The 21,591-nt window shown below is 39.4% G+C and overlaps 3 protein-coding genes across 3 annotated transcripts; all 3 read right to left on the bottom strand.

The window, feature by feature from the left end:
* Window positions 1-903: 903 nt before the first annotated feature.
* LOC110063874 (neuropeptide FF receptor 1-like) lies at window positions 904-3,099 on the bottom strand. Its single transcript, XM_089290714.1, has one exon. It carries the CDS (start codon window positions 2,677-2,679, stop codon window positions 1,669-1,671), a length of 1,011 nt encoding a protein of 336 aa, XP_089146840.1. The 5' UTR covers window positions 2,680-3,099; the 3' UTR covers window positions 904-1,668.
* A 2,637-nt stretch (window positions 3,100-5,736) lies between these two features.
* On the bottom strand, window positions 5,737-7,004 carry LOC149112755 (neuropeptide FF receptor 1-like). Its single transcript, XM_089290716.1, has one exon. The coding sequence runs from the start codon at window positions 6,928-6,930 to the stop codon at window positions 5,998-6,000; it is 933 nt and encodes a 310-aa protein (XP_089146842.1). The 5' UTR covers window positions 6,931-7,004; the 3' UTR covers window positions 5,737-5,997.
* A 6,139-nt stretch (window positions 7,005-13,143) lies between these two features.
* LOC110063876 (FAD-linked sulfhydryl oxidase ALR-like) lies at window positions 13,144-16,898 on the bottom strand. Its single transcript, XM_020770872.2, has 4 exons — window positions 16,715-16,898; window positions 15,682-15,917; window positions 14,579-14,754; window positions 13,144-13,709 (listed from the first exon to the last, which is right to left on the bottom strand). The coding sequence occupies exons 1-3, from the start codon at window positions 16,856-16,858 to the stop codon at window positions 14,592-14,594; spliced, it is 543 nt and encodes a 180-aa protein (XP_020626531.2). The 5' UTR covers window positions 16,859-16,898; the 3' UTR covers window positions 13,144-13,709; window positions 14,579-14,591.
* Window positions 16,899-21,591: the final 4,693 nt, after the last annotated feature.

Raw genomic sequence — 21,591 nt, 5'->3', positions numbered from 1 at the left:
CCCAGCCATAACGATAAACTCCATTTTTTGCATTAAAAGCAAAACTGTTTGTATTCGAGAATTGGGGAAACTTGTTTGTATCAGTTACTGATTTTGCAAGGCTTAAATTTAAATTGTTCACCTCCGCCCCCCCCCCCCCCACCCTCCCCATTAAATTCGTACAGTCTATTGACACCTCTCACTATGTACACGTTCAAGTAATAAATCCATTACTATGTTCCATACAAGTGAATAGCGCTTTTCACGTGAACTGATTGGCTAACTTGGCGGTGATTATCAAAGCACTATATATTCTCCCCCAAGCAGAGATTCTGAAACAGATTAATCTTTTAGTCCGCTAGTTATTCAGCTTGTGTGGTATAAACTAAAACAATTATTCGCCCAATTGGAGGTAAATAGTGGTCGATAATTGCCTCGGGGCTAGGTAAATATCCATCACTATTCACCTCCACTTTGGTGCGTAATTAATAACAATAAAATCATCAAGGATTTGTATGACAGTAAGGCAAACGTGTCCATTATAAGATAAAAATCTTCGCTGAACAAATGTGTGCGACATTTTTTCGTTTTTCAAACTCGAATAGCGAGTAGAAGTCATTCAGTATTGCAATCATCTCCGCTCTTGTTACTGAATTCAATATAAGGACAGTAAAGGATGTCAGTCTAATATTAATTAAAACCTCCCGAAGTTGGTGTTTGCTTTTCTTCCGGAGGACCACTTATGCGTTTCATTTTCCTCTTGAAATCGAGTGCAAGAGTTTTGTTCGCAAGAGCTAGTTTCTAAAGAAGAAAACACAAGAGAATTGACGTTCAGAATTGTTATGGGTCTAAAGAGCCCCTCTCCGGATGTGGTTGGTAAGCCCAGAAGACAACAAATGGCGCGTGAAACAAACACTCCATGCATTCTTTTCTTCTTTTTAATTTTATTGGCTGAAGGCCTACCACGTGACCTGCAAATAACTACCCACAAATAATGATCTGCTCATGCGTAGTGCCGTCTAAATGTGATTTAGCAGCCATGCAGCCTTGCGTCTCTTCTCGGGGTTTGAAAAGGTGGTCAAACCAGTCTTTCGTTTCTGATACATTTAACAATTTTTGCGACGAGCGCGCGTTGGATATGAGATGAGGCGTGTGGTGCCGAGTTGAAAATAATGTCAGCTATACTAATCATTTCGTATACCATACCATATTTGCATAGTATGGTATAGTTGCTCTTAATTTATTATACTACTGTGGCTAAGCTAATGAAAACACTTCAACTGCTTCATCCAATGATCCAGGTATTTGTAATGTAAAGTACAGCCGCGTTTCTTTGAATGCAATAAACAGTTTAATGATGAGTTTTCGGCTGAGCTTCAGCATCGACATGCTTGAAACAAGTACTAGTAGGCGTGAAATACTCTTCTCAGACTCATTAATAATTCATCAAGTTAAAACAAAGAAAATCACAACCGTGAAGGAGGTTTGGACACCCGGTCGTTTTTTTTTGTTTTTTTTTCTGTATATTATTCATTTATTTATTTTCTTTGACAGGTATAGTAGTTCATACAAAACCAAATACAGGAAGGTCCAAAGTATCGAGAGTTCTTTGGATTTCATTTATCAAATAACTCCTTGCTAGGACTCCTGTAAACAAGAAACCGGCAATTGACTGATAGCAATGCAAAATCAATTCCCATGCTGTGGATACTGTGGCGTTCGCTGACCATGATCTTCGCTGTAAACTCTTTGATTCACGGTCACGTGTTGATCCAGTGGTATTTGTGGTGGTGCCTGCTCGACACGTAAAAAGCAACTGCAGCAGAGCATGCGCGATAAAAATGTGACGTACCTACGACGATATTGTTTGTTCATAACTCCATAAACAACTGGGTTTATGCAGCTATGCAGCCTTGTTAGTATGTCAGAAGCAAACCAAAGTTCATGGGAGGAAATATTTCTGAAATCTAACAACATCCAAGCCACTTGAGTGGGCAATAAAAGAACCAAAAACAATAAAACGATAACTGCAACAGTCTTGAGTATTACAATGCTTTCTCTTGCGGTTTCTTCTCCAGGAGTTTCCCTTGCAGTTGCTAAACCACTGTTATTGGGCAAAACAGGTCGGCTTTTCAAAAACAGCCATATTCGTACATAGCAAATTGCTGTAATGAGTAGGGGCATTATGTATTGAATTGTCATGAGTGAGACAGTGTACGCTTGGCTGTGACCAGGCGTGGGCCAAAATTCTTCACAGCCATTTCTCGTTGGTTTATTGACCACGATAAGCGGAATAACCAGAACAAAAGCTGCCAGCCATATTAGCGACACCCATATTATTGCTCCTTTACGTTTTAACTTTGGTCTCCACGGATGAGTCACAATGTGGCATCGATGCATCGCCATGGATGTGATGGTAAAAAGTCCTACATTGTAGCCTGTTGTTACCACAATTAGATGAACTCTGCAGTTAAATATCTCGGAAGCCACATCAAACTTACCTAGAATGGAAACAGGCGAGTCAAAACACAACAAAGCCAAATCCGCCACTGCCAGACACGTCACGAATATTCCATGGACTGTCTTTCTGGCGTTTTTCGCCTGTACAATGATCAGCACAAAGATGTTTCCTACTAGTCCAACAACGAATACTGCGATTATAATAACGAGCTCAATCCACCATATGGAATTTTTCTCCATTGTTTATCGTCCTTACATCCCGTGATCTGCATCCACGAAGTCAACAGCGTCCAATTTCCCCTCCAGTCTATTCGAATCACTCTCCGAGACCATGCAGCGACATTTTCAATTTTAGATAGCACACTGTATCCTTAATGATTATATCAGCGATGTGACGGTAAATATTAAAATATTCTTACTGCTCTGAAGGGACCATTAAAAGAAGAAAAAGCATTGTGTCACTTATCTTGTTCATTTATCTTGGGAAGAAGGTAATTTTTTTTATCTTTCTCGGTGAACTTATCACGTAAACAGGAAAACGATTGTTTTACGTGTTTTGTGAATTTGTTAGCATTGTTAGAAGAGATGTTGTACCGATTGTTATGTTCTATAATATTCTCCACCTCCTCTGAGAGATATCTCTGTTACTAAATCACTGACAGTGTTCAATATCTATGCAGAATGGAATGTAAGTGGATCTCGTGAGAACATTAATGACATTTTTAAAATCAAATAAATTTATTTTACATAGAGCTCCATTGGCCGGCGAGACAGAATGAAGGAAATGCATTTACGAAATACTGATTCCAGAACGGAAGTGGCGGAGACTTTATCGACGCAGGTAAAAGGAGGATGTAAAACTTATTACTATGAATATGTTATCGTATGGTCAAAACGTTTACTCTGCTAATAATGTTATTAATAGGTTGGCATCACTGTTTCCTTGGGATTTAGATAAAGATTTTATTGGTAACACTGGTAAGAGAATGAAAATATTGACAAACAAGGGAGAAAAACGAATGTCAAGTTGCGCCATGTGAAGTTCTAATATGTAATAAATCTTAACAATTTAATCATTTTTTTCCCGTTTATTGGCCTGAACTTTGTCAAGTTGGAAGATTTAAGCCTAAAATGTTTCTTATTTTATCGGTTTTGAAAACAAGGTGTTATTCACTTTGGAATAAAATCGCTCCGAAAGGCCCCTTGTTTTATTCATATTTGCTTCACAGTTCCTGTCATCAGATGACAATTTCCAAGTTGTTGGAAGCAAAAGGTTGATTGCCTTGATTCATACTGTACATGCGTTTATTTAGTCATTTTCATAGCAAATGGAAAAAAAGTTTAATTGAAGTTGTTCTTGATGTAACAGCCGTATGTTTAATCTTGGCACCTTTTAACCTTAATTTGTCAGCCTAAAAAGCTTTTTTGCAAAAAAAGAGTGTGGAGTGTTTTTTTAGCACCCTTTGTGTCAAACAGTACAGATGTGTTATTATTGCAACACTTTACTTACTGAAACGCACGTTCCTCACTTTATAAAATGAATTCCTTTTGTATTCCAAGTTCAAACTATCAAGCCTTAGAAAAATCGTGTTTGAAATTGCAAAAAGAGTCAAACAAACCAAACAAACAGAAAAAACGACATGTTTACATGCGACAGTACAAGTTAATTTAAGCCAGCAGTTTTGTTGGGAGTATTTTAATCGGCGTGTTTTCATATGTTTTCACCTTTTGATTGACGTTTTATTCACCGCGAGCAACTAAGTGATGTACTACAACATCCATTGTCTTATTTTGTAAGTGTTTACTCATCTTCCGTGAGGGATGTGCACTGAACTCACGGAATTGAGTTGTAATGGTGTACCAACTGGTTTCCTAAAGCCTTGATTCTAAGACCATACAGCAGGATTTTCTTTGCCTCACTTTTGAACTGATAACGTCTGAAAATAAATACAAAACCTTTTCTACTAAGAGTAGGAATTAATCGGCGTTAAGTTACGCTTAATGTAAATCGGTTTCTTTTTCTCTCCTGTAACATCGAGACTAAGTTAGTTCCCTTAAAATGAATATCAAATTTAAGATCAAACTGTTAAAATCTATTTTCCTACTTCCAAGTAAAACGCTCAAAGAAATAATAATTGTCTCTTAGGATGAAGCGTGCACAGAGGAATAACTCCAGTTCAGTGCTTTTATCCGAAAAGGGAATTTGAAACCGCAAACCCATTTTCCGATATTAAAATTGTCCATGATATATTGATCGATATGTATAGCATTTCAATAATTATATATTGCAGTTCTACGTCATTCGGGTTTCAAGATATACATTTCATTAATCCTATATTTTACATATTTCTTGCATTTGCCAATTGATTGCATATGTTATGTTTCAATTCGGTTGTCCATCATGATCTTCATTCGAATCTCGAGCTCGGCACAGGTCCTCTAATGTACCTATCGGACTAGTTCTTTAAGGTCCTCTTCACTAGATTGCATAAATAACATCCCGTTACGCTTGCGGCCAGTTATCCTCCGCGACACATAATTCTGTCTTCCCTCCTGTCTACCTCCATTAAGGCTCCCCTCAAAGTAAAGATGGATGATGTTGGTGGAGGTTTCGTTCAGGTGTAGCCTATTCAACTCCATTTTCTTTTCCGAGTTTCTCCTGTTTGTTACTCTGACACAGGTCCTCTAAGTTATTCTTGGTCGACTTTTATAATCCGTCTCTTCCATGTCAACCATGGAAACATGAAATATTAAAATTTATGCCATATTTCATATTTCATATTTCTGAATTGAAGACCGAGTTTTTGTTAATTTCGTAAATCAACCTTAATAGGGATAACAGTGCCCGACACTTCAAATTTGCTGAGCACAAATGTTTATTTTGGAGATTTTACGGTGGGGATCTCTATGATCAACCGTCAGAATTTCATCATTTTTTACAACAATAATAAAATTAGAGAAAAACTGTGTGTTTGAAAAACATCCTTGTAAAAAGACAGTGCCATGGGAATATTGAGTTCCAAGTTTCGAGTTCATTATGGCCGCAACAGTCTTAAACTTACACGCGTTCAAATTTGGTACGGACCCAAGGGCTTTCTCGTATCCGGTCCGGACGCGCTTGGTACTATAGAAGACAACAAATAACGCGTGAAACAAACACAAATATCTCTAGATATTTGTACTCTTGTAGACTGTTTTAACATTTTACTATTTGTACTCTACTAGACTGTTTTAACTATTTTCTGTAGGCTTCTTATTTGTTCTAGCCATGGGAGTATTATTAAACAAAGCTCAATATGTCAAGCAAATCATCTCTTATTTGACATTTAAGTGTTTACTATTGCTGTGAAATTTTACCCTCCATTTGAATTTCCACTCTACGATCTCTTCAAACACAACTCGAGACACGCTGAAATATTCAATACTCTCTCTTTCCAAGTTTTTGAACAATGGTTACCATTGTTGAACGCCTTCTTCTGCTTCGCCGTAAACAGGCATCACGCCACGTTCCATAAGGCTTAAAATGTCCTTTGATATTTCGCACAGTCTGTCACGTGATTACGGGATGGCTTCTTGTGATGGCGCCAGCTCGAGACTCGAAGAATGTTTGCAGCAGAATATGCGCGATAAAAATATGACGTACCTATGACGAAACTGTTTGTTCATAACTCCATAAACAACTGGGTTTATACAGCTATGCAGCCTTGTTAGTATGTCACAAGCAAACCAAAGTTCATCGGAGGAAATATTTCTGAAATCTAACAACATCCAAGCCACTTGAGTTGGCAATAAAAGAACCAAGAATAATACAGCGATAACTGCAACAGTCTTGAGTATTACAATGCTTTGTCTTGTATTTTCTTCTCCAGGAGTTTCCCTTGCAGTTGCTAAACCACTGTTATTGGGCAAAACAGGTCGGCTTTTCAAAAACAGCCATATTCGGATGTAACAAATCGCTGTAATGAGTAGCGGCATTATGTATTGAATTGTCATGAGTGAGACAGTGTACGCTTGGCTGTGACCAGGCGTGGGCCAAAATTCTTCACAGCCATTTCTCGTCGGTTTATTGACCACGATAAGCGGAATAACCAGAATAAAAGCTGCCAGCCATATTAGCGACACCCATATTATTGCTCCTTTACGTTTTAGCTTTGGTCTCCATGGATGAGTCACAATGTAGCACCGATGCATCGCCATGCATGTGATGGTAAAAAGCCCTGCATTGTAGCCTGTTGTTACCACGTTGAGATTAACCCTGCAGTTGAATGTCTTAGAAGTTATATCAAACCTTTCCAGAATGGAAACAGGCGAGTCAAAACACAGCAAAATCAAATCTGCCACCGCCAGACTCGTGACAAATATTCCATGAATTGTCTTCCTGGCGTTCTTTTCATGAACTATAATCAATACAAAAACGTTTCCTACTAACCCTATGACAAATATTGCGACTTCTACGACGAGCTCGATCCACCAACCTGCGTTTTCTTTCATTGCCTTTTCTTGTTTCCCAGTTTTTAACAACCGTGATTAGAAAATACTACGTTTTTGTTTTCTTAACACTTCAGTGAAGAACTTGTCAACAATGCTATGTTGATGAGATGGGGGATGAAAGCGATGTCAAGACCTTTGGGAATCTTGATGATTTACTGCTGTAGACGCCGAAGGCGCAGCATCGATTCATGCAGGAAGACTCTCTCCTGCGGGAAAGAAAAAAAATGTAAATAACAGTGGTGATGCGCACGCGATTTTTCTCTGCTTTTGAGCTTATAGATTAATTGATAGATGCCGTGTGGTTTGTTGGCATCTGGTTTATGACCACCAGTTAATGCAAATAACCCAAGCTTCTAACTTTATTGTCTTCCCAATTTTTGCTATCATTTTCTGATCAATTTATCAATAGACTCACCACCGGAGTCTCTTTACTGTGGTCTAGACTCAACCGACGAAGTAAATCTAATTCCTGCTGAGTTGGTATGCCGTTTCAAAGTTGATCTCTCTCTTGAATTCTGGTGGAATTCTCACGCTTCTGCTGCTACGATCTCGTAACCAAGCTTAAAACAAAGCTTGGTATCGCTTTTGGATTTTTTTTCGTTCTGTGGAACAGGCCATAAGCGGAGGATAAATAGAGCTTTTTCGTGTGTTAGGGCGCACTATCAAAGAAGACTGCCAAGACATTTCTAACAGCGCAACGAGAAAGACAAGTCAAAGACAAACATTTAGATATCATGAGTATTAAAGCACATTTACAGGCGGCAAAAACCCTTCAGAATTCACCACAAACGTATGTGGAACACAGAAGTTGTCAATAAAGTAAGACATTTCAACACCGCGCGGATCTTTTGATTCACATTTCTTTAGGCGTTTAGGGTGATTAGCTTTTAAATAGCTGTTCCATCTTTTGGTTAGTTCAACTTTTAGCAATGAAAATTTTCTGAAAACGTAATCAATTTTTTACCAATTACTGACAAACATCACTCTTAGTTTAATTTTAGTTGACGACTCAGTGAAAGTTGGAGGCATTAGGCTTGGTTGTCCACATCGAAGACAAAGATTGTGACTAAAGCCTGTTCAAAATCTTTATGCTTTCCACTAAAACAGATTGCTTACGATTAATCGCTGGAAACTGGTTGATTGTCTAAGATAAAAACATTACTCACTAAAACTGCTTTCACATTGTCTTGTTCTTCAACGACGAATGGACATTTCTCGCTGCATGTCATTAAAGCAGAACGGTTGTTAATCTTGTTATACTTCAGTTCTTAGAGGCATTTACTGAAACATACATGGGCATCATGCGGCCTTTGGTACTTAAATTTGGAATCGTGTTTTCCACATAACAGAAGAGCGATCGGCACATTTTGACATCTATGAAACCGCTCACTGACAATATACGCGAAGGCTTACTTTTGGGCTTTTGATGATTTTAATGCACAAGTAATTCACGATATTCGAACAGTATAAAGCCGACGTCAGATCATTAAGTTTAACTGTTATTTTGTTTTCCCTAAAAAGGAAACATACCTGATTAATGCTGTAACCTTTTAATGACTTAAAAGTGGTATGATACCCAAAAGCTTTAAATTCATGGCACAACAGTTCTTTCTTCCGAAAACATTCAGAATTGTGCGACCACGTTAATAATAATAATAATAATAATAATAATAATAATAATAAAACTACAAAAGATAACCTTGCTAGGTACAGCACACATTTTGAGGAGGGTGCTATCAAGCTAAAAACTGGCTATCCCCTAGTGCCCCAGGACCATGGTTTGGTCTCGGCCCTAAGGGCTCTAAGCAAACATTACGTGAGGACGATAATAATAATAATAATAATAATAATAATAATAATAATAATAATAATAATCTTTATACAGGAGGCTCCACTCACTAATGTAGTTTTGAGGGAGGTCCTGAAATAAAAATGATGGCAATCAAAAAATTAAATTAAACCAAAATTATTACAGCGTTGATTAAAAACCTCTAAAAGCTAAAAAATATATAACTAAAGATATATACAGTTGAAACATTGAAACTCGTAGTAAAATATAAAATACAATTAGTCATTTACGGTTAATACAACTATCTAGCTTATATATACCTAATATTTACATTAATGTTTTGCGCAGGAGATTCTTGAAGTCTCTTAAAGATAATTTTTTTGTTGTTGGCGACAGGTCATTCCAGTCAGCTAAAACACTGTTAAAGGATCTAAGAAGTCCTCAGTTGGTAACAGATTTTGTAGTTCGAATGATTTCCATAGAGCGGGTGTTATAGCTATGATAGTATTGTCCTCGTACAATGATGTCATTTCTACTGCTGTCATTGACTAAATTACAAATATGAATGCAACGTTGCATTTGCTTTCTGGCAGACAGGTTCATTCAGTTTAGATGTGAAAGTGCTTCGGATGAAGAAGAATACGGCGACCAATCCAGGACCAATTTAGCAGCGCTACTTTGGAGAACTTGGATTGAATCCATTAGAACTTTGTTATTCTTATCGCCCCAAACAATACTGGCATATTCAAGTATTGGGATGACCATTGTCGTGACATAAATTTTTCTGGCATAGGCAGGAAGCAGATGTTTTATTCTCCGTAAAACCCCCAGCCTTTTCAAGACTTTTCTTTGAATTTGATCAATATGATCATGCCAGGCTAGGTGCTGGTTTATAGTAACACCAAAATACTTGAATTTTGTTACTTTCTCCAGTTGACTGTTATTAGCCATAAATTTATATCGTTAAAGTGACTTAGTTTGGAGTTGCTACCAATGATCATGAACGTCGACTTTGCAACATTTAATGTCAACTTGTTGACATTTAGCCAGGATGTAATCGCTGCCAAGTCCGCATTCAGTTTTGATTGCAAGTCATTTGGGCAGCTCACATGGCAAGAAAACGCCATATCATCAGCGAACATAATTCATCTTTGAATGTTGTAAGACAGATTGAATACCGTTTATGTACACTAAGAAAAGCAATGGCCCAAGAATACTGCCCTGAGGTACCCCCATAGTGATTTTAGCTGGGGGGGGGGGGGGGAAGAGGGGAGAGAGAATGCATCATTACAGATCGTTTATTGGAATCGACCAGAGAGATATGAGCGGAACCGCGCTAAGCTTTTTCCAGCCACTCCTAGGCTCTTGAGCTTATTAACACGGATCAAGCGATCAACAGTATCAAAAGCCTTACGTAAATCCAAAAACACTGCTCCCATTACGCACCCCTTGTCCATGCTCTCTAGGATTTGATCTGTAAATTCAATTAGGGCGGTAGATGTTGAGCGCTTCTGGCGGAAACCAAACTGTGATTGTGATAACAATTCGTTCTGTTCAACAACTACGGGTGCAATCAAGTTCTTTTCCTTAAACAAACTTATCTACAACGTACTTCAAGTTCGGGATATCCACATAAAAATCTTCAAATGTTGTACCCCAGTGGTAGAGATTGTACACAGCAGAAAAAGTGTGTGTGTGTGTGTGTCTGAAATATAAATCAATTTGGCTGGCAAGATCCATAGTTTCTTACGTTGCTTATGGCTTCTAAGCCAACCTAGCTACCTATACTTTTAGTGTAAATCTACAAGTGTTTATCACGAAAGCTGTTTTCTTATTGGCTACACTACTCACTATCTATTCCGTTCTATGTGGTGAGTAGACTATTAGTGTGCGGTTGTTACAAAATGGCGGCCGTTTCAGTTTGCGTTTTCGAAGTGTCTGTGAGGAGGATTTAGATCAAATCTTTTAGAATGAAACAGTTTTTAAATTGTTATATTTCTATCCGTGATAACTGAGTCAGGTTCCGCCCTCGTCAGGCGAGTTCATAGTCTACCGTAAATTACCGCTTATAAGAGCTTGCCCACTTATAGGCCCATCTGTAAACCAAAAAGTACATCCAATTATAAGCCCCCCTCTAGCTTTCCTTGTTTTGAATTCGTTTTTATTATGATGTTTTAAAGCTTAATTACCAGTAAATGGAAAACCTATTTCGATCAACAGGTGCAGCTATAGCCCGTTTCGAAACGGGTTTTTTTTTAATCCGGTTATAAGCTCCCTCGAATATTAGCCCTTCCGTTTATAAGCCCATCTAAAAGCCCTTACGAAGTTGCATAAGCCCAGGGTTTATAAGCTTGTCAGTTTAGGGTATATGGTTGATTGTTAAGTATAAAACCGAAAATACCCGAAAGCTTTACTCCCTGATAAACCCCATCCTCCTAACCATAACCCAGCACAATGTTTGTTCCATTTTCAAAAGGGCAGATTTTTCCGCTGAAGGACAACAAGCGCTTAATGAATGGCCCAAGGGAAACAGTGAGTGTTGTTGCCCCGAGACCGTCACTGTTCTCCGTGGCGAAGCCGAGAGTACCCTTGTGGTCTCCCAACTCAAAAACAGAGAAAAATGCGAAAAAATAATTTGCTTGACGCCAGCTGGCCCAACAAACTTGCCGCCGATACAAGGCGCACGACCTGATCACGTGCGAGTCGAAAGTTTAAGTTGTTGTTTCCCTAGGGAGTTAGTGAGTTTTGACCAACGACATGTGACACGTTCTCCTCCAATCGGAAAACGTATCCGAGTTTGAAGCTATAACAATGAGTTCTATCAATTGTGAAATCGGTCACAGCTATTTCAATTGAATGCTTTCGGCTAGAAACGCCTTGAAGTCTACGCAACTAGACCGAAGGTTTTAATGGGGAATCCAGTGAACCGATTTACAATCTGAATTCAGAAACAGATACCAGAACGAGCAGCAAGATTTCCGCCATTTCCTATCTACCTAAAGCATTCTACTCTCAGTCAACCTAAAGTCTGGCCAAATTTCAGTTCATAGCCTCGAAGCCATGCAAAGTGCACGGAAAGGCTTACAAAAGGTCAAAACAAACGTTTCTCGCGGGGTAAGCAGTGATGGTACAGTGGTGAAAGCGCTCACCTCCCACCAATGTTGACCCTGGTTCGATTTCGGCCCGGGTTCTATTGTTGTCGGTTCTCGCCTTACGCCGAGTGTTTTTCTCCGAGTTCTCCGGTTTTCCTCCCTCCTCAAAAACCAATATCTCCAAATTCCTATCAGATCAGGATAGAGCGCCCGCATGAAAACCAGCCAAGGCTGATGTGGCTTCCTCTCTAAATATTTTAATTTAAAACACTTGTAGATTTCTCTCCCTTCGATACTCAGACTGATTCTTACGAATAAAGCAGACTACCATTCGGACGTACCTTTCTTAAATTAGTCGTCTCGTGTTATTTCCCATCCGATGTACATGCATACAGGTATTCAACTGCAGTTCATTTTAAAAAGCCGAATTATAAACCCGTTAATTGGGGTGGCTGTTTAACGTTTAAATATAGGATCATGTCGCTTTTGTGCAGTCCACGGATCACAGACACAATAAGTCGGCGACTGGCACATCTTAAATTGATGATATCCAGATTTTTTTAGATATCAGATAACCAGGACCTTGACATTTTTAACAATGTCAGTGAATAGTGGCTTTGTATTCATCTCGCTGCCAGCCAGCTCGGTAAATACTCTGCCGCTACTCACTTTGATTACGAAAAATAATTGTTTATAACAAATTACCAATTTTAGGCAAAATGGCTTTATGTAACAGTCAGTTTTGCTAAGAAATTGTCATATTAAATGAAATGTTTTGTTGGCAAATAACTATTTTGTGACACAATTGTAATAACACATCATCATGGTTTTCGTGACAAATTGGTTATGTTTAGTAACCATTCTTTTTTTCAATATTTTTTGTTGTTTCAAATAGCCACTTTTCGACAGATGGCTAGAAACTGGAAATATCAAATGCGCGTTTTAAATAAGTGAATTTATATAAGTTGTGTACATAACTGCGATCATTATTCACACGTCTTTACATTTTTAGATAAACAGCGCGTAACTTTGTTGACACTTAGCCCATTAGCTTTCAGCTTTAAACATCATCGTATTTAAATAAATGTATCCCTATCTATATATCTATTGTTTCTTTGAAAAAACCTCAATTCCAATTGTATTCCCAATTACAGTGAAGGCCATTTTAGGCGTGTTCGATTGAGAAGGACCACCAAGTTAAAGAAGCTTCATCATGGACTGCGCATTTTGAAAAAGAGTTTAGCCTAACTTTTTCAAGTTCGTCGTTTCTAACCCATATTAATCTTCTCCATCCTTAACCACCGTTGTTCTTTTACAGTTTATAATTAGCTCTTTGGTGTTTTTTTTTTTGGTGTTTCCTTCAATTTAAAGGTCATTTTTTTATACGTGGCCAAAATAACTCAAAATACTGTGACCGAGCTCCTTAAAGTTGTTCTGGCCTATCCTTCCAAAAAGAATGGGCGGTTTGGAAAAAAGGTAACCAAAAAGTGCATTTTTCCCCACCAAAGAGTCGTTACTTCGACTCTTCTGTGAAACACGCCAGGCCATTCCAACTAATAAAGTATCTGATTGGAGCGGGAAGTTTTAGCGGTCAGGGAAATCTACTTTTTGAGAAGGTGAAATGTTTTTCATTTTCGATTTCATTTTCCTTTAATTAGTTATTCTCTTAACTTGTTCTATGTCTGAAAGAACATCTTAAATATCCTCTAGTTCCTAGAGTCCAATATTTACAATAATTTGTAGCTTCTTTCTTCCCGCAATTTCTCTGTGGGAAGGGAAGAGTATTCTACTGTTTCGTCCACACATGTGAGGTACGCCAGAGGTGTTAGGAAAGCTGGCAATAAGGAGGTGCATGCAGTCGTCCTCTGTTGTTGTTTATCGTCTGCATCATTGGTCATCTTCAAATAAAAAGACAAGGAGTAAAAAATATCTTGTCTCCATTGTCAAATGTATAATGTGTATTTATTTAGGGGTAACCTCTTGGGAGTAAGCTACTAGGTGTTAAGTAGAACTAAAGTTCTCAGACTCCTACATTTATTTGATTGTAGCACACATTTTTTAGCTGTATGAACATGGGTTGTTGAATTGTAATTATTACGTTAGTCGTTTGTGGTGGAATCACTTAACTCAACTAAAGGTGTGTTTTTTGGGGGGGAAATTCTATGATTGGAATCTTAAATCCACTAATGTATCTTGCATTTCTTTACCAAGCAGATTAATCCATGATCACTTGAATCATGGTGCATCAAAGGGACCAAAGAATCTTTGCCCAGAGTGGATTCTTCAGTTTCTGAGGGTCAGCCCTGCATTCATGTGACATCCATTTAGTTGGGATTGAAAGGAAAAAAAGTCTGCATCAGGCCTGTGATCCACACAGCCAGAGAGCTTATCCTGGTTTCTGTAGTATGAAGTGAATAGGAGCATATCTATACCCCCCTGGATGAAATACTAGTCAATTGCAGGGTTACTCCCAGCATTAAGTTCGCCAGTACCCATTTATATACCTGGGCTGAGAGAGCTGCTGTGGGAGTAAAGTGTCTTGCCCACAAAAACTTAAAGACCCTGGCCAGGGCCAGGGCTGAAACCTGGACCACTCAACCTAGAATCCAGAAATCTTTAGTTAAAGAAAAATTCACTTGCTTAGAAAAAAAGTCATGGACCAGACACTGGATGTCACTATGAAACTGTTTCAGTGACAGGCTTAAAATGTAAATTCTCCTTAAACTGATTGTTATACAGTACTTGTAATGAGAATAACTGCACTTACTTTGATTCCCTTGTTAATCACATGATCCATCTTTCCATCCATCAAGCCAGCGTTCGTCGACTTTTGAGCAATCAAACTCCTTTTTTCCTATCCTTCTATTAACTTCATTGTGCATATGGCACATCCATTGACAAAAGTTGTATCTGTTGCTCGTGTCTGGAGGGTTTGTTTGTAACCTTAATTAAATTTTAAAAAATCAATCTGAGTTTCAGGAAAAATGTGTCACTTTAGCAATCAAGACAAGAAATATGCTTGTAAATATTTTGTGGCAGGCTTGTCCAGGAAAAACAATCCTTCCCCCCACCCATCACCTCACTCCCCCCACGTTTGAAGCAGTTTTTGAAATAAACATTTCCGATGTGAGAGAATCAATACAGCAAAGCAAAAGGACGGATTGACTTCTTTTCTTATGTTGAATTTGTTAGAAGCAAAGGTCTTTCAATATTGATTTCAGTATCAATCACAATTTCCAGCTCTGGGATGGCTTTTAAAATATTATGCCTGTGTTAAGCCTGCAGTCTTGTAAAAGGAAAGGGCCAAATTGGCCCTTTCTTCGTTTTTCTGGGGGCCATCTCTGATTGTAACGTGGGATTCCCGCAATGGCACGCTCTGGCAGAAACACTGGTTAGATGTCTCCCTGCCCTAATTAAGTACCCTGGGCTGAAGGAGAGGTGTACAGAGATATTTCAGGTTAGACTTATAAGAGTTATTTAAATTCAGCAGAGTCACACCAATCCATTATATACAGCAAACTTCACAAAATTCTTGAACACATTAGTCAGCTGGTACAAAACAACTTACAACTAGAACAACATAAGCAGACTGCAGGGCTGTGATGAAGTTTTGAGTACCCATAGCCTTGTTCTCAAGCATACTCAGCCGCAACAGGTGTTACAGGTTACAGCCCTTAATGACAACCCTGGACTCTCTCAAAAAACTGTTTTGTCTTCACTAAGACAGTCTGCCTTTAGTTTTCAAAATCTACTTCTAGTCAGAGCACTAAATTTTGGCTTTCAAACACATTTTTTTGTCTGCATTGTGATTAAAATTTAAAAATATATAGGAAATAAACACCAAGAGGGATAGCAAAAAATTCAATTTACCTTTCCCTAAGATGTGATGCACAATCTTCACAAGGAAAGAATTTGGAAAACAGTTTTACAAAACTAGACATGTCACATTGCTGTTCTTGTGTGGGACTGTCTGGATAATAAGCAGCCATTGTATGAAGAAAGTTCCATGTTGATCGACCAAGTTCTTCTCTATCAAGAGGACATTCTACAGTGGTTTCTTCTTGAGATGTTGTCTCCTGCATTTGAGGTGTGTTGCTGTTACTACCCTGCATGAAGATGTAAGGTTTGCAAAATTTTTTTCTTTTTATTAAAAGATTGACTTATAAAAGAGACAGTTTGCAATGAAAGCTGTCATTTTTTTCTGGCAATGTTACTGATCACCAATTAACCAGTACCAATCAAATAAAGGCAACTATTATTCAAACAACTGGGGTTATTTACTTCATAACCATTAGACCAGGGAGCATCACGGCTGTCAGAGAGATCCCCACCTACAAATATATCAAATCAACAACATTGCTTACTATGCCTGAAGGAACCTCTTGTGAAACATCTATACTATCAAAAACGTTTCTTGGTTAAACCAGAAAATTTTCGCGTTTAATCGGCCAAAATATTGTATCTGTTTACATGATATTTTAAATAGCGTCTTCTTCTGATCCTATCACAACCTTTTTAAAGACTGGGATTTTCAGTTTGTATCGTCTAATAATCGTCCGATCATCTTCATTTCGTTTAAACCTATAGACTCACTTCGTATTAAAGTCGAAAAAATTGAAATCGGTACTGTACACTGTACATGCAAACACATACATAAAATGAGTGTTAAGAGTCGACTTGTATCAAGGGCATCCTCTATCAGGAATCTAGCTAAGCTTTAAAATGAAGGGCTGATTTAAAGTATCAAGCAAAAGGTTGCCGAAGGTACCATAAATTGTCCTGAAATTTACAAAAAAATATGATGTAATAGTCATAATCAATTTCGAAATTGCTCGTCTAATGCTTTTTTTTTGGTAAGCGAGTGTTCCAATTCTTTCAATTTCATTGTAAGGTAAAAGCTTACCGCAGTACTTTTTCTTCTGTTTTCCTGTTTCATCCACGATTTAAAACTTGTACATGCACGACAAGGTTTTTTACCGTGAAGAGGAGACATATCATGATCCGCCATTTTGACTTGGACCGATAAGTATGTCATGTAAGACAACATGAACAAATACTTGGTAGCCACGCCGCATAATCTTGACCGCGAGAGAGCCCGGAAAAAGCCGGAGTGAGTAGGCGGGGCTTCCACTGTAAGTACCGCAGAGAAATGGTGGGAAATTTTCCTAGCATTCCTTACATACTCTCACTAGGGATCTTCGTCTTGCGGCCAGGGAAGGCGTCATAATCTGTTTCAGTGACATGTCGATGATATTAAATAAAAAATAAACCAGAAAGGGCCGATAGAATATGAGACAAGCTTTAAAATGAAATCACGATATTAACAGTGCTTTAAAAGTGAATAGTGCGTTCGAGTCATTCCTGATGCTTTCAAATGATGGCGGACTCCACCGACGCCAATAATCTGGAACAAAACAAGGTCGTTATATATCGGATCGCGTCTAAACACACGTGAAGAAAGACTTGGGCAGGAAAAAAACGTGAGCGGACAAAACCGGGGAATGCCGATAAATCAAATAATCCCGCAACGATGAACGAATTACACAACATGAACCTTCCTCTGCTTCTCCCCCGAACCAAGTTCAGATCTACGAACTGAACTCAAAGATACCAAAGTGCCTACGAATGGATGTTGAGCACGGCGAGCAGACGTAAATGTCTTGTTTACCCAATGAAAGCCATCACAATAAACTCTGAGCTTGCATCGAGATGCTTGTCCGGACGTAAAGGAGCGTTTGATTAATCAATCTAAAACAGATCTTAAGGAATACAAACCCAGATGATCTGGAATACTTGTCTGAATATGTCGTTGGCAGTGGCAGCCACGTGCAGTATTATCACGCTCGACAATTGAAGTTATTGTGTAGAAAATATCGCACAATTACACAGCCGAGGGCAAAAAAAAAAAAAAAGAAAGCGCGAGGAGAAACTTAGTACATGGAGCTAAGATGATTGTCAGTGCTTTAGGTGATCATGCACGGCTACCAATGGCTTGGCCAATCGCTTGGCCAATGGCTCGTACACGCAACGAGTTCTCGCCCTTATAAACTTTCTTTCCTGTCGTAAGTTCTCGCGCGTTTAGAGATGCGCCACACTCGCGTTTTAGGTGCAGGGATCCCCACCAATGCTTACCTAACTTTTCAAACATGCTACTTTTAGCCCTACCTCAAATCTACATACCTGTATTTCACTTGAGGAAGTCTGTCGCTTTGGACAATGCTTGGGATGGAGATCTGTCGCCCATATATATTTTTTTCTCTTGCGTGTTTTCTTGCGTTTAGAGATGCGCCACATTCGCGATTTTGGTGTCGTGATTTCAAACTATGCTTACTGGACTTTTTAAAGATGCTACATTTGGCCCTTTCTCAAATCTACACACGTGTATTTCACATGTGGAAGTCTGTCGCTTTGGTCATTGCCTGGGTCAAAGATTCTCGCCCATTTATATCTTCTTTTTACTCACGTGTTTTCGCGCGCTTGGCGATGCGGCACACTCGCGTTTTGGGTGTGGGGATCCCAAACTATGCTTACAGGGCTCTTTAAAAATGCTAGTTTTGGCCCTCCACCAAATCTACACAAACGTATTTCACTTGTGGAAGTCTATCGATTTAGACAGTGCTTAAGTTGGAGATTCTCGCCCAAATCAACTTTCTTTTCTCTCGTAAGTTCTCGCGCGTTTAGAGATGCGCCACAGTCGCGTTTTAGGTGCGGGGATTCCAACTAATGCTTACCTAACTTTTTAAAGATTTTACTTATAGCCTCCCCTAAATCTACACACGAGTATTTTACTTGTGGAAATTTATCGATTTGCACAGTGTTTGGGTCGGAGATTCTCGCCCATATCAACTTTTTTTCCTCTCGGAAGTTCTCGTGCGTTTAAGGTTGCGCCACACTCGCGTTTTAGGTGCAGGGATCCCAACCACTGCTTGCCTAACTTTTTGAAGATGCTACTTTTAGCCCTCCCTAAAATCTACACACATGTGTTTCACTTGTGGAAGTCTGCCGCTTTGGAGAATGCTTTGGTAAAAGATTCTCGCCGATTTATATCTTTTTTTTCACTTGCGTGTTTTCGAACGTTTAGCGACGCGGCACACTCGCGTTTTTTGTGTGGGGATCACAAACTATGCCTACGGGGCTCTTTAAAAATGCTAGTTTTGGCCCTCCCCTAAATCTACACAAGTGTATTTCAGTTGTGGATGTCTATCAATTCGGAAAGAGCTTGGGTTAGGTATTCTATCCCATGTACATTTTCTTCTCTCCCGCGTGTTCTCGCACGTTAAGCGAGGCGGCACACTCGCGTTTAGATGTGGGGACCCCAAACTTTGCTTACCTCGCTTTTTAAAGGTACTAGCTTTAGCTCTTTTTCAAATCTCCAACGTCTATTTCACTTGTGGAAGTCTATTGATTTGAACAGTGCTTGGGTGGATATTTTTAACCATGTCAATTTACTTTTCTCTTGTCTTTTCTCGCGCGTTTAGCTATGCGTCACACTAGAAGTTTTGGTGTAGGGATCTTAAGCTATGCTCATTGGGCTTTTTAAAAATGCTAGTTTTGGCCCTGTCTTAAATTTGCACAGGGGTATCTTTTACTTATGGGAGTCTTTCGATTCTGACAGTGCTTGGGTAAGAGAGTCTCCCCATATCGAATTTCTTTCCTCTCCAAAGTTCTCGCGCGTTTAGAGATGCGCCACACTGGCGTTTTTGGTGTGGGGATCCCAAAGTATGCTTACGAGGCTCTTTAAAAATGCTAGATTTGGCCCTCCCCCAAATCTACACACGTGTATTTCACTTGTGGAAGTCTGTCGCTCTGGACAATGCTTGGGATGGAGATTCTCCCTCATTTATATTTTTTTCTCTTGCGTGTTTTCGCGCGTTTAGAGATGCGCCACATTCGCGATTTTGGTGTCGTGATCTCAAACTATGCTTACTGGACATTTTAAAGATGCTACATTTGGCCCTTTCTCAAATCTCACTCGACTTTTTGAAGATGCTAGATTTGGCCCTTTCTCAAATCTACATACGTGTATGTAACTTGTGGAAGTCTATCGATTTGGACAGTGTTTTGGTTTGAGATTCTCCTCCATATCAACTTTCTTTTCTCTAGTAAGTTCTCGCGCGTTTAGAGATGCGCCCCACTCACGGGTTTGGTGTATCGTTCCCAAACTATGTTTACTGGACTGTTTACTGGACTGGACTGGACTGTTTACTGGAATTCTCGCCCCTATCAACTTTCTTTTCTCTCGTAAGTTCTCGCGCGTTTAGAGATGCGCCACACGCGCGTTTTAGGTGTGGGAATCCCAACCAGCGCTTACCTCACCTTTTAAAGATCCTACACAAGTGTATTTCACTTGTGGAAGTCTATGGATTTGGACAGTACGTGCGCCACACTCGCGGTTTTGGGTCGGGATTTCAAACTGTGCTTACTGGACTTTTTAAATATGCTAGATTTGGCCCTTTCTCAAATCTGCACACGTGTATTTCACTTATGGAAGTCTATCGATTTGGACAGTGTTTGGATTGGAGATTCTCGCCCATATCAACTTTCCTTTCCGTCGTAAGTTTTCGCGCGTTTAGGGATGCGCCACATTCGCGTTTTAGGTGCGGGGATCCGAACCAATGCTTACCTAACTTTTTAAAGATTACTTTAATTCCTCCCCTAAATCTACACTCGTGTATTTCACTTGTGGAAGTCTATTGCTTTGGACAGTGCTTGGGTAAGAGATTCTCGCCAATATCAACTTTCTTTTCTCTCGCAAGTTCTCGCGCGCTTAGAGATGCACCACTCTCGCGGTTTTGGTGTCGGGATCTTAGACTATGTTTACTGGACTTTTTAAAGATGTTAGATTTGGCTCTTTCTCAAATCTACACACGTGTATTTCACTTGTGGAAGTATGTCGCTTTAGACAATGCCTGGGTTAAAGATTCTCGCCCATTTATATCTTTTTTTCACTCGCGTGCTTTCACGAATCAGTTTAGAGTCTCTGGGACTCGGAAATATCGCCCAGGTTTTTGGAAATCGATCCAAAGTTGGTCAAAATAACGCTGCGCGTAGCCCGGTCTCGGCGACTTTCTAGTCACTAAATGGCTATATTTCGGCCAGACTGCTCATAACTAAGCGTTCAAATTTTTTTCTCTGTTTCTTTCACTGAAAACCAAAGTCTTCTTGAATTAGTTTAGAGTCTCTGGGACTCGGAAATATCGTCCAAGTTCCTGGAAATCCGACCTAAAGTTGGTTAAAATAGCGATACGCGTAGCCCGGTGACGGCAACTTGCTAGTCACTAAGTAGCTATATTTCGGCCAGACTGCTCATAACCAAGCGTTCAAAAATTTTCCCTCTGTCCAATTCACTGACAAGCAAAGTCTTCTCGAATTAGTTTAGAGTCCCTGAGACTCGGAAATGTCGCCCAAAATCCTGAAAATTGACCGAAAGTTTGTTAAAATCACGACGCACGTAGCCCGGTCTCGGCGACTTTCTAGACACCACGTAGCTATATTTCAGCCAGACTGCTCATAACCAAGCGTTCAAAATTTTTTCCTTTTTCCAATTCATTGAAAAGCAAAGTCTTCTCGAATTAGTTTAGAGTCCCTGGGACTCGGAAATATCATCCAAGTTCCTCGAAATCGGCCCAAAGCTGTTCAAAATCACGCTGCGCGTAGCCAGGTCTCGGCGACTTTGAGCACTGTCCAAATCGATAGATCTAGTTGGGGGAGGGCTAAACGTAGCATCTTTAAAAAGTTACGTGAACATTGGTGGGGATCCCCGCACCTAAAACGCGAGTG

This window comes from Orbicella faveolata, unplaced genomic scaffold (assembly GCF_042242905.1).
Source record: "Orbicella faveolata isolate gen_17 unplaced genomic scaffold, um_ofav_v1 contig_2, whole genome shotgun sequence".
NCBI classification, from domain to species: Eukaryota; Metazoa; Cnidaria; class Anthozoa; order Scleractinia; family Merulinidae; genus Orbicella; species Orbicella faveolata.
This window is presented reverse-complemented; position numbering and strand designations above follow the sequence as displayed.

What these genes read in the sequence shown, in the direction of transcription:
- LOC110063876 (XM_020770872.2), bottom strand. Translation starts at nt 16,858, where the DNA reads ATGTTGTCTTACATGACATACTTATCGGTCCAAGTCAAAATGGCGGAT. An exon ending in ACAGAAGAAAAAGTACTGCG is followed by an intron (nt 15,918 to 16,714) that starts GTAAGCTTTTAC and finishes ATCTTCATGCAG; the next exon opens with GGTAGTAACAGCAACACACC. An exon ending in GCATCACATCTTAGGGAAAG is followed by an intron (nt 14,755 to 15,681) that starts GTAAATTGAATT and finishes AATTTAATTAAG; the next exon opens with GTTACAAACAAACCCTCCAG.
- LOC110063874 (XM_089290714.1), bottom strand. Translation starts at nt 2,679, where the DNA reads ATGGAGAAAAATTCCATATGGTGGATTGAGCTCGTTATTATAATCGCA.
- LOC149112755 (XM_089290716.1), bottom strand. Translation starts at nt 6,930, where the DNA reads ATGAAAGAAAACGCAGGTTGGTGGATCGAGCTCGTCGTAGAAGTCGCA.